Raw genomic sequence first — 12756 nt, forward strand, 5'->3', positions numbered from 1 at the left:
TATCACGTGACCACAATTCGACATCACAAAGATGGCGGCCTACAGTTGGTTTAATTTGAGGGAGAGGATATAGAATATTGAAATATCTCCCTCTGTCTAGTTGCGATTGTAAAGATACAATTTGAACATGCAGGCTGAAAGTTTACGAGAACGAAGTATGCGAAAAAAGAAAGGGAGAACATGGGCCGAAGCAGCAAAAATCGTAGGTTTCTGTGTTAATTTTGTTGCTTTTGTTCAAGCTTGAAGTTACATACCATCTGATTGTTTATGTTTGGACATGATATTTAATAAAGTACATGCGGCATAGTTGTTTTGATTCTGTAAACCTTTTGTTTGACTCATTATTTTAATTTCTTTAGATGTTAAAGACATTTTAGAAAGAAATCTTATGATAAATTTTGTTTTCAAATTTCATAAGTGGGAATGTGTGGATTAAAGTCAAAGAATGTTATTTAATGCATCATGACATCATTGCATAAAACTGAACTTAGTTTAAATTTGACATTGGGTTTATAAGGACATGCACTTCTTTGTGGGAAGACATGGTGATAAGATTCAGGTCTAAACTGTTTAGTAATGTGTTATAATTGCCAGCCCTGGTTATAATATATTTTGAGAAGAATGAAAATTATTAATGTCAGTTAGTCCTATGATCATGAAAGGCAGATCAAAACCTGATACAAATTTAACATATCATATTTAGAAAATAGCTATAGAATGCCTGTAAACGTATGCATCTATGTGTGGCTTGATATTAAAATTACTTCACATCTTTCATGACACTTGCCCATGGCAGGTATAACTGCATAATTGTAGACTACCCGTTTACTATTTACACACAAAATGATATTTTCTATGATATACACCATGGGTCATGTTTTCATTCTTTCATAATGATTGTGGAAAATTAATCCAGTACAATTGATTTTCTAAAAAACATTACTAGTAAGCTCAATTGGTTGATACTTTTCTTCAGGTATTAGAAAAGCATCCCCAGACTCCAATGAGTCATAAGGAAATTTTAGAAGTAATTCAGGATGAGGGCCTTAAAGACATAAGGTAAGTCGTTACTTACTTGTGCAATCATTTCGATTTTACATAAATTCATAAATATGTTGGTTCAGGCTTGTCATTTATAATTCAGCTTATAAAAAATTCATTTACTAGTAAGTTTGCTTCAGCTGAAAAACTAATCTAATATTAATCATGTTGCATAGTATATATATATCTTCTAGAGTTATTAAGTCTGCAGGCTAGGTTTATTATTGATATTCTTCTTATCACATCAAATGAGAATTAGTACAACAAACTATAGTTGAGCTTGAGTTTGATGGTGCTTTGAATTTTCTCTTCCATGGAGGTGGGCTTGCACCATGTACATAGGTGTATGTTTACTAGTTGTTTTACAGCTTCATGCTATTTGCTTATTTGCATAATATATCACATATCTTTGCTTTCAATTCACCACATATAATCATCTTTCATCACTTCTCTCTTTTGCATGACTTTTCATGGAACGCTTAGAAGGTAAAGTAGTGGTTTTGTGCTGTGTTCATATTTGTTTGGGATATAGCATATATAGCAGATATAGAATGATATAGATGTCCAATAAGTTTGAATTGCAAACAAATAGTCAATCCCTTCTGTTTGTGGTTGAACTGCAGTGGATATTGCTAAATGCTTTTTCTTATACTTGCAAATGAGCTCACTTTATGATTTTATTTCTCTTTTCTGTCATCTATCTGATACAATGAAAACTGAGACTTTGTTTGTTGTGTAGAAATTGAATAAGATGACATAGGCATGCTTTCTGAGGCAGTATCATGTCATTTTCTAATGGGAAAAATGGCACCTCTGCTCACAATGATTTGCAATTCTTTACCCAGTCTGCACCCCAAAACCTTTTTTAGCCAACTGGCCCTTTGAACCACCAGAGACTAAGAGTCCACATGCCCAAAACAGACAGTGGCCAGAAACTGAAGATATTTTCCAAATTTTATTGGGCAAACTCCAATTGTAATGGCACTTGGTGTTGGGCCAGTGTGGCAGACTGTGTATCCATAGCGTGTGCCCTTCCCTTCCATAACAGATCTATAACAATCAACAATTCACTGACTGTCAACCAAGATTCTTTTCCTTGTTATAAGAAAACTTATAAACAAACATACTGTCATTAAAGTAATACATCATATTTAATTGAATCAATTTAGAGTCAATATAGCCTGGATCATGGAGAAGGTGTAGTTATAACCAAAAACCAATTGATCTGTTGCATATGTAGATACATACAAAGGGCGGGGCATTTTATAATTTGAGCTTTGAAATGCTGAAAGGAAAGTAAGTACTTAAGCAACAGGACTTCTTTTTTAGCTACAGTAGTTACAGTACATTTAAACAAGATTTTATTCAATTTCAACATTTTTGAAAACTGTCATATATGATATAGTCCTGTTTTTTTTACTGTATTGATTTGAACAATACTGTATTGATTTGAACCATTAAGCATGACAAGGCATGCATTCCAAGGCACAGTGCAAATATTTTGCAGGGTATATAAACTTTTAATGACGAGTTGGAGATTGTTTTCAAATCAGTTTAATTTATGATAACTGCATGATTTACATATTTTCAATGTTTTACATGCTATCAGTTTCGTCTTTTTGTAAAAATTGAGAAATGTTACTGAGACTGTTTCACATCCATAACCTTGACTCAAACATTCACATATTGTTTCTTTTCTGCATATTATTTAATTTTTTTTCTTAAATTTACTTTTATTATATTTTTTTGGTGTCCTTGGTATAATTTTGCTCAAGAATAAGTGTAACAGCAGGACAGGGTATCTTTTTCATTGTTTTTTTCTTTTTTCAAGAAGTATGTAACTTTTATATTTAACAAAGCTTTTATTGTGAATATGTATAAACATTTTTTTCTAGTGGCACCACTCCTTTAGCCTGTCTCAATGCAAGTTTGCATGCTAACTCACGTGGGTCAGACAGCACATTTTACAAAGTGGCAGGAAGAATGGGAGTGTATGGATTAAAGGTATGAATATTATAGTCCAATGGTAACCAGTGCACGTTCAGGTTATTACATGATGTGCACAAATATTTGAAATGAGAAGGGGTTAAATGATCAAATGGCATGGATGGGGCATATTACATTTTGTATATTATTTGATTGTTGTTTAAGATTTAAAGTTTTTTAAAGTCAGTTGTATTTTATTAAAGCAAACAGAAATTCTGGACAGCATCATCTTCATGGATTGTTTCATTGGTTGCTTATACAAGTCTGTTGGACAAGCTTGGAAAAAGAAAAAATATACATATAAAACCTCCTTACAGAAAAAAATCAGTCAAACCAACAACAGTTAAACAACTTTTTCAACAACATTATGTTTACTTCAGTGTGACCTGCCGTCTGGAGCATATCTGGAAGAACTGGAAGAGGATGAGATCAACATTAATGAGGAGGGGGAGGTAGTGGAGCCACCCTCACAAAAGACAACACGAGAGAGAAAGAAAGAGAAGGGTGTGTTATATCTGAAATATTTTTCATAATGATTTAAAACAGTGATGTGGCAATTAACATGCTTAATTTGATCTTAAAACAGATGGAATTTTATAGACATAAATAAATTAGCATTGGGCAAAACTTACTTTATAATATGTGCATTGCTCATTCAGTTCAGACACCATTAGTAGCCACTGTTGGTTAACATGAGTGTTTTATTTTCAGTGAACTATGTTACCCTTCCTGATGCTGGCAAGATGGTGCCTCCTGCTGGAGAAGATTCTTTGGATGAAATTTCAGTTGATGCTGTGGAGTCAAAAGTAACAGTGCCTCAAAACGGAGACCTTATGCAAAGTGAACAGACACTATCAGGAGGAGAGACATACTCTGCATTAAATTCAGATGTCACAAATAATGTCCAGCCTTTAACTCTAAAATTACGTACACGTCACAAGCGACGAAAAAATATCAAGTCTGACTCTGCTGTATATCCCAGGATTAAAATCAAGCCTATAGATGGTGCTAGTGTAGCTCCTCCAGCCATCGATGAAGGTAGGCTTTTTGTACTGATTTTGATAACACCTTTAATAGGACATTATGCAAACGTCTGCTTCTACATTTATTTTCTAATTATTATCTTTTAAAAAGATGTATTTCAGAACCTTACATTTGTGCTTCTATCGATGTAATGGCTCTTGAATAATTGCTACTCCAACCCAGATGATTCATGATAGGCCTTAAAACCCAAATCTTGAAACAAAACTGATGGAATAGATTTATTTCTATGACATCAGCTGAGATTTATGTGAAAATTTTCCAACCTGAAACTCGTGTTACTTGAAGACTTTTTTCTGTTCCAATAGGGTCCAATTATGCAGAGTATACTGTGTTTTCACATGTTTTATAATCAACGTTTGGTAATTATTTTGCCATAGGGGATTCAGCCCAAAGTGCCAGTTCATCAGCAAGCTCGCTGGCAAACATGGTGAATTCCACAGGAAATGCTGACACACCTCACAGTGTTACCAGATCGGCAGCCGCAGCAGCAGCTGCAGCCTCTAGCACGTCAGCAGCCAGTCTACTGGGAATACCTAGCAGTGCTGCTAAAACACAGAGTCTCAGAGAACTGTTGTCTACTATACCTGGGTTCAGTATGAAGGTAGGTCACATAAGGTTGTTGGGTTTCATTGATATTATTGGGAAAGAAAAAAATATATATTTGGAAATTAATTTTCTTGGAAAGAATGTGTTTAGGTACTTGGCTTGGCAAATGTTTGAATTTTATGTGTATCAAGCTATTTTCAAAAAGATGTAATTACAATCAAATTCTGCCATAGAGTAAGGTTTATAGATGGTGATCAAATCTAGTAATTCTAGAAATCAGACTTGTACATTTCAACTGTATTTATATTTGGTGTCATGTTAAACATGAGACCAACTTTTACCAGGTGTGTTATGACCATGCTTTTGTGTAAAGCAGCATACATAGCTTTAAGTGTCTTATTTCTTTATAAGCAATAAGTGTCTCCTAAAATGTCATCTCATTATGCAACTCTGGATTGATCATAAACATCAATTGCTACTGTGCATCCATATAAGTGAAGGAATATTGTATATTGCATTTCAGCCAAGGAAGAGAACTGGCAAAAAGCTCAGCCCAGCCGCCCAGCTAGAACAGACCAAAGAAGGCTGCATAGACTTGGAGACCCCAGATTCTATTCTCACCAATGTCAACTTGAGGGTAATTAAAGTGGCATGTTAATACAAAAGGCATTTCAAATGTAAAATATGGTCATGAATTATGACTTGATAAATATCAAAATTGTTGTGATCATTCAGAAAAGAGCTTCATTCAGACATGGAAAATGTAGTTTGGAATTAAATACAGAACATTTCACTTTTCTGTCGCTGGAGTTCAAAAATTGATCTAGATCTAGGATTTGTGCTTACATTGACAATGTTGTGAGGGTATTTTATAGCTATGATTTGTCACAATATTAAAGGGATAATAACTCTTCGTATGAGATCTATATTTCACAATAAAAACATTGTGAACAACTCATAGAAATTTAATATATTCTGTTTTACCACAAAAACGGCAGTTACAGCTGTTATTCTGATATCTGAGCTTGTCTTGAGACCACGTGACCTCCATTGATGGCTATACTCTGTTATAATCTCTTAAGAGATTTTAACAAAAAAACAAACCTCTTAGAAAAAAACCAGGGACTAACTTTGGATGTTAAAATGGATTCATTTACCATTGGTAAGTATGGGAAAATTGTTGTTTACTCCAGGAAAATTAATTTTTTGGCCAAAACGAAGAGTTATTATCCCTTTAATCCAGCCTGTGTCATAAGCATTTCAGTCCACTGGTTCTTTAAGCCACCAGGGTGTAAGAGTTTACTAGTAGCCCAAAACAAAAAAGGTGGCCAGTAACTGAATATATTTACAGAAATTAATTGGCCCAGCTCAAATTTTGTCAGTGTTTGACATGGGGCCAGTTTTAGCAGCACTGCTATTTTCCAGGCCTTGATCAACAAACATACGTTCACCATGCTACCTCCAGCCTACCAGTACAAACTGCTTCAGCTTCTGCCAGAATGTGACAAGACTGTCATGGCTGATGGTTCTTTGAGGCAAGTTTGCTCAATAGTGTAGTCCTGTTACAAGATTCACTCTTATGTATTCTCCAAGTGATATTTTACTGTTTTGCAATTTTCAATTCCTAGTGAACAAATTACTCATTTGGGTAAAACAGTGAATATAATTCGTATACTGCCGAAAAAATATAATTTGGATCCTGTTTGCCAGTATTTGCCAGTAGGTGTCAATAGCTCTATGGAAAAAATTCTACTAGTTTTACTGTTCTTATGTTTATCTTTTTATTCCAGACTGAGCAGCACTGCCTTAAACAATGAATTTTTCAATAAGGGATGTCACGAGTGGAGGGAGAGACTCTCAGAAGGTAAGGTTTAACAAAAAGAGAGTATTTCTGAAACAACAGCCAGAACAAATCAGAAACTTAAACAGATCAGGGAAATCATATGCTGTGTATTAGGTATTAAGCAAATTCCTTTCAGAAAATTGAATGATTGGATTAAGTGCATATATACATTTATCCATTTTCAGGTGAATTCACCCCTGAAAACCAGCAGAGAATCAAAGTGGAAGAAGAGAAGGAACAGGCCAAGCTTGACCCATGGAAAGTGAAACACTTTGAACCAATCTGGGGCCAAAAGTAAGTGTCTCCTTAATTATTTGTTATGGGTTCGTTATAAACATTGTGTTGATTATAAACATAAATTGCTATTTTGCATTCATAACAGTGAAGGAACTCTTATTTCAAAGTTAAACAGTCTGCAAAGTTTTCCAATTTTTAAGCCCATATGATCATACTTTAAAAGCTGATTAGGGTTGTATTTATGGTTTTAATTTTTTTCTCATGCCACATTACTATTTCAGGCTTATCCGAGAACCTCAATCTACTCTGGCAGTGTCATCACCCATACTAGCTGCCCAACTCAAGGCTAGTGATGCCGTTCAGAATCCATTCATACCCACTGCAGTGAAAATTGGAAGTCCTGTCAAGAAAGCCAAACTGGTATCTACCATGTTGAAACAGAGGGCAATCTCCCAGACAGTGGCGGCATCTACTGGGCGTGTTACACAGAGATTGTCCTCTGGGACTGGTGTGTCTGCCAGAAAAACTGCTACAGCAACTATGGGTGGTCAAGGACATGATGTTACCATTATACACCATTTGAAAAGACCACCACTTTCAAGCAGTGGTAGTGTATCTGGCAGTCCTCCTAAGAAGGCCAAAGTAGGACCAAGCCAAGCAAAGACTCTAGCACAGATAAAAGCACAGACTCAAGCTGCAAAGTTGCAGCGAGCGCAAAACCACCAACAACAGCATCATAATTATGCTGTGGTTCAACCATCGCATGCTCCACATGTGCCACGTATTTTAGCACGTAGCCAGGGCCAGACACGAACACTGGCTCAGATTAAGGCACAAACAGCTGAGAAAAAACAACTTCAACTTCAGTTGCAGCAGCAACAAACTGTACAGATACAGCAACCAGAAACAAGTCAGGTGCAGCAACCAGCGACGGCCAACAGTCAAGTTATTGCCAGTTCTTTATCAAGTTTGGTGTCACAACCTGTGACTACTGTTGTGGTGACAACTTCACCTCCTAGTAATCCACAGGGACACACAAGAACTCTAGCTCAGATTAAAGCACAGAACAGGGCTAAGATGCAGGCCAGAACTACTCATATTGTTCATCCACCAGCAACTCCAGTATCAGCAACAATACAACAACCACAACAGCAGCAAGCTGCTACACAGCCAGTACAGAAGGTTGTCACAGTATCCACCCAGCCCACCTTTATAGTGACAACCACACAAAGTAAAAGCCCAAATCGCCCTGCTGATCGAGCCAGAGTGGTGACAATCAGTAATAAACTTATGAAACCAGATGAAATTGCATCAGGCCCAGGAGTTAACTTGGAGAGATCCTATGCAATATGTCAGGCTGTGTTACAGAAAAGTATGGTGTCAATTCTCAGTAAACCTGGTGATGATACACAACAGCAGCAACAACAGCGCCCTGAAGATGACATGGCTGGGGAACAGTCCCGCCCTGAAACCCCAAGATCTGTAGTAGTTGTTACACAATCTGGTAAAATGGTGATGTCATCCTCGTCCACAGCAGATATACAGGGTGCTAATCACAACAAAGCTGCATCATTGTCATCACTGTCATCTTCCTCATTATCAACATTAGCGTCATCGTTGTCAGCTTCAGCACAGGTGGGCGGCTCTCTGTCTCAGTCAACGACAACTCATGCGGGCGGAACTATAACCCTAGTGCAAAACTCTAAAGCGCAGCAGTTGAAGGCTACAGCTGTCCAAAAAACAACACCATTAATGCAGGCCACAAAGCCACAGCCTATGACAGTAGCCAAAATGTTGGAGCAGCAACAGCAACAAGGAGGGCAGCTTCAGCATAAAACTACAGTATCTGGGAACAGTAACAATGGTGTTATATTAAAGCAGTTGAAAGGTATTCCATCTGGTGCTGTCATTACCAGTGGGAATGGTAATATTGACACCAAAGGAAATATCATTGTGACAAGTGTGGGTGGAACTAAGATTTTGTCTTTGGGGTCAAAACAGAACACCCTCAGTGCCTTACTGGCAGATTCTAAAAATCCCCAGATGCTGATTAAACCTGGAGGAAGTAATGGAAGTAAGGTGGCCACTACTCCCACTAGCAGTGCCACAACCACAAGTGCTCTCAGTGCACTTCTCAAATCACAACCAGCAAATCTCACTTTTGTGGCCTCAAAAAATGGGGGACAGTTAAGAGGGCCCTCTGGTAGTCAAATAACAGTAACTGGAAAAAGCCCAACAGGTGCAGCATCGCAGCTGCAGAACCTTGCGGCTTCTTCTAACTTGGCCAATGCCCAGGCTTTGTCTAATATAACAGGGTTTCAGGTTGCTGGGGGAGGCAATGGTTCCAACCTACCACACAGTCTTTTCATAGGTGGAAACAATGTACAGAGGACTAATACCACCCTGGCTGCTATCCCAGGAACAAATAATGTGGCTCTGATCACTAGCTCTAGCAATGGAACTGTTACATTTATCCCTAGCTCTACACCTGTTCAGATGCTGCTGCAGCAGGGTGGGACAGTATCATCCAGTGTACATCTGGCGGTGGAATCTCCAACTGTCTCTACTGTAGCTTCTACAAATGGAACCACAACTACGTCAAACTCATCTCAGCCATCTAAATGTGCATGCAACCTTAAAGCTATGGTCATGTGTCAAAAATGTGGTGCTTTCTGCCATGATGATTGCATAGGCCCATCCAAACTTTGTGTCACTTGTTTGATTACTACGTAACATGAGACTACATGGCATAGTATCACAATATTATTTTCAGTTATGTGTTGTTTGTTTTGACATGTTAACAGCACAGGGGTGCAAATAAAAAAGACGTTTTTCACCTCTTGTTTTCAAAGTATAAAATACATTTAACAGATTTCCAAATACCTTTGTGTATCTTAGTAATGTATTGTGCAATTTGGAGAATTTTTTTTATGAAGGATGTTGACATGGGGAACCAACACATATCTTAATTGCTATTTGTTGGTTGGACAAGAATAATTTAACAATAATACCTTTGCATAATAATATTGGAATCAAACAACTAAAATACTTAATCACAGTCTACATACCTCACTGTCATTAGCAAAGGCATGCAGTCATTGCAATTAAAATTATGGTTATTCCCAGTTGGGGTGTGTAGATTATTTATTTATGATCATGGGGTTAAAATACCATCTGGTTTGAATCTTAGTCATGGGTAAGGTGGGAGTGATCTTACACCTATTTAAATTTGTGTTTGATTTGATTTTGGAGTTGATTTAAAGCCAGGTGCCCAGCCTTGACAGGTAAACCTGCATGTAAAATGAACTGATGATCTATTTTAGCAAGTATAAGTATCCAGGGTGTTTCTAGTATTCATTGTCTTTAGTTTCATTCAGTGTGATTATTTCACAGTTGAGAATAGCATTGTTTGTATGAAAATTCTCAAAATGTACTGGTAACGGAATTGGGTCATATGATTTTACATATAAGATATTGAAAAGTTAAATTAATGACAGTCATGTAATTGCACATTTATATTACTTACAATCTAAACGGATGCACTGTTGAAGCTGTCAACACTTCCATATTAAATTTGAATTTAAGCAAAATAACCTTTCAGAAAAAAGTAGAAAAATGTCAGCCAGACATTGGGTATCTTAAACAGTATTTTCAAAAGTATCAACGTAACAAAGCAAAATTGTACTTGTCGTTTTGAGATTTTGTTTACAATTTACTGTGAACAAACAAAAAGACTTAGACACCCTGGATATGAGTAAAGCAATGTATAATATCGTGTAAATTTAACGTATTTATAATCCTGTTGAAACATTTGTTGTTAATAAACAAATTTGTAAATGAGTATTCTTTTCTTCTCTTTTGACCCCACAGATTGGAAAATAAATGACACTGTTGTCACAATTTGGTTGAAAAAATTATCAGACCAGTAGAATCGCTCTCATCTATCGCAACTCTGCAAACACCAAGGCCAACTTCTATTGCATGCAAGTGCGCCAGTAACCCTGTAGTCTCTCCTATGCTACCAATATTTTTTTATAGTTCGATGGGGACCCAGGTCAAATTTAGCATGGGTCCCATCTTGGGCAACGTGATAAATCCACGGTGTGCGCTAATTACCGCAGAAATATTGCATACAAGAGGCCTTTTATTTGGTTTCGGCCCATTCCGCTGTTGAAGCCGAAGTCTACACTAAGAACGTGTGTGTGTGAATCCCTTCAATGTTTGGAGTTGTTTTGATGTCATTTGACAACTCCGAAATGGCTATCAACAGCTAGACATATATTGCTTTTCACTGAAACTGATTAAAAATTTTGAATTGTTTCACTTTTCAGACACAAAATTAGAGATAACAACAAACTGAAACTGTTTAATTGCTTCAGATCTCAACACTAAAGTTATGTATGAGATTCTAGGCTATAAAAAGGTTTTATAAGATGGCCGTCAATATTGCCCTGCTCTAAAATCGCCCACATTGTGATATTGCCATTACGTCCCCCTAAAAGTAAGACCTAGTGTACCCTTATATTTAGCTGTTTTGCTTTTCAAACATCATAAATTAAAAATTTATTTCGTCTACCGACCTTGTTTAAACAGAGTCCCCGCTCGATAACCAACTTATCAATTTTGTCTGGCCTTATAGTGTGGCTTATTACTTTTGTTGCGTTGCCTTTTACAAACAGTGTATGAGGCTCGACATTTGCATTCTTTAGTACATTTTGTGTGAAATAAATCAATCTTTTCCTTTGAATAATACAGAATGGAAATATAATTTGCTTTGCTACGAACATATGCTGCGTTTTCATATTACATCACCCTGACTTGGGTCGCTTGACATGGAGCTGTTGTCAACATGGCAATATATATATATATATATAATGCTGAAACGAGAACGTTTTTTTAAGGGAAGTATGTGCATAGGAAAAAAGGTCGGAAAATGAACAATGTGGACTTTTTCATGGTGACTTAATGATACACGTAATGCTGAAAGGTTGAATAAAAGACGTGCCTGTTATCACGTCGTGGGTTTGTCGGGCTGCATTCATACCTACTGTCATCCTTTACATTGTTAGTTTGAAAAGCCATTCAGCTTAGTAAATCCTTGTAGATTAAAAAGAGTGTATTGCACTCCAGAAATACAATACCAGCCGATTGATTGATTTATCGTTTCTTAGTACCATTTTATGAATATATTTATAAAGATATGGTACTTCATTGGATTTTTCTTGTCTTTTCCTTTGAACGCGGAAGATGTCCTCCAGCGATCCATGATAGGGTAGTAGTTTGACACTGATTCGTAAAATGTGATATTTTGAATGAAATTGATTTCAGAATTGATTTGGTTGCCGTATCTTCAAACCAAGATAAGTTAGCGCGTAAAATGTTGAAATAACAGAACCAGAGCCGAGGAAAAGCAAATTTCTTATGATAAGGCTTTGATGCCTATATCTTAAACGTGGTGATTTTATCTTATTTTCAACCCAGTTCATGTAATACAGTTTGATAACAGTTCGATGAAGTGATCGCTAAAAGTCGTTGTTATCTTAGGCATGTTAAAAGCTATGTTGTTAGAACACCCGGGAAACCAGGCACTGTATCCTCCTGTTTGCATCCACACTTTACCGGCACAATACGGTCTTGGCCCTAGGGTCCTGTCTGTGGGGAACATCGAAAATAAAAGTTTGAACTTAATACCGGTTAGAATCACAAGCTGTCCGCTGCGTTTTCAATGTATTTAGTAGACCGTTCTACTATTTCTTATAATTACAATTCAAATTGAGATTTAATGATGTCTATGGGAGTCAATTTTGGGATTAGTTATCGAGAGCAAAAGGTCGATAGTTTCAATGTTTTCAGTGAAAACCCGATCCCTTTTGTCCACCGCTCCATTCCCCCAAGATCCCTGTTGACTTAGCGCAGATAAATGGACCGCAGATTACTGTCGATATTTATTGTGTGTTCGTTATTCACTGGTCGTAATTACTAGATATTATTACTTTAACAGATTTGAATTGTTGCTCGGGGCTGGAGACTTAAAGGGAGTGAGTTATAATTGGTTTTCG

At 36.8% G+C, this 12756-nt stretch overlaps 1 protein-coding gene across 1 annotated transcript; it reads left to right on the forward strand.

Moving 5' to 3' along the window:
- Window position 1: 1 nt before the first annotated feature.
- On the forward strand, window positions 2-10538 carry LOC106180960 (uncharacterized). Its single transcript, XM_013565157.2, has 11 exons — window positions 2-202; window positions 977-1059; window positions 2937-3045; window positions 3408-3531; window positions 3739-4065; window positions 4449-4672; window positions 5141-5254; window positions 6043-6152; window positions 6408-6481; window positions 6646-6754; window positions 6979-10538. Exons 1-11 carry the CDS (start codon window positions 128-130, stop codon window positions 9428-9430), a joined length of 3801 nt encoding a protein of 1266 aa, XP_013420611.2. The 5' UTR covers window positions 2-127; the 3' UTR covers window positions 9431-10538.
- Window positions 10539-12756: the final 2218 nt, after the last annotated feature.

This window comes from Lingula anatina, chromosome 1, assembly GCF_051362555.1.
Source record: "Lingula anatina isolate TDL-2025a chromosome 1, LinAna3.0, whole genome shotgun sequence".
NCBI lineage: Eukaryota > Metazoa > Brachiopoda > Lingulata > Lingulida > Lingulidae > Lingula > Lingula anatina.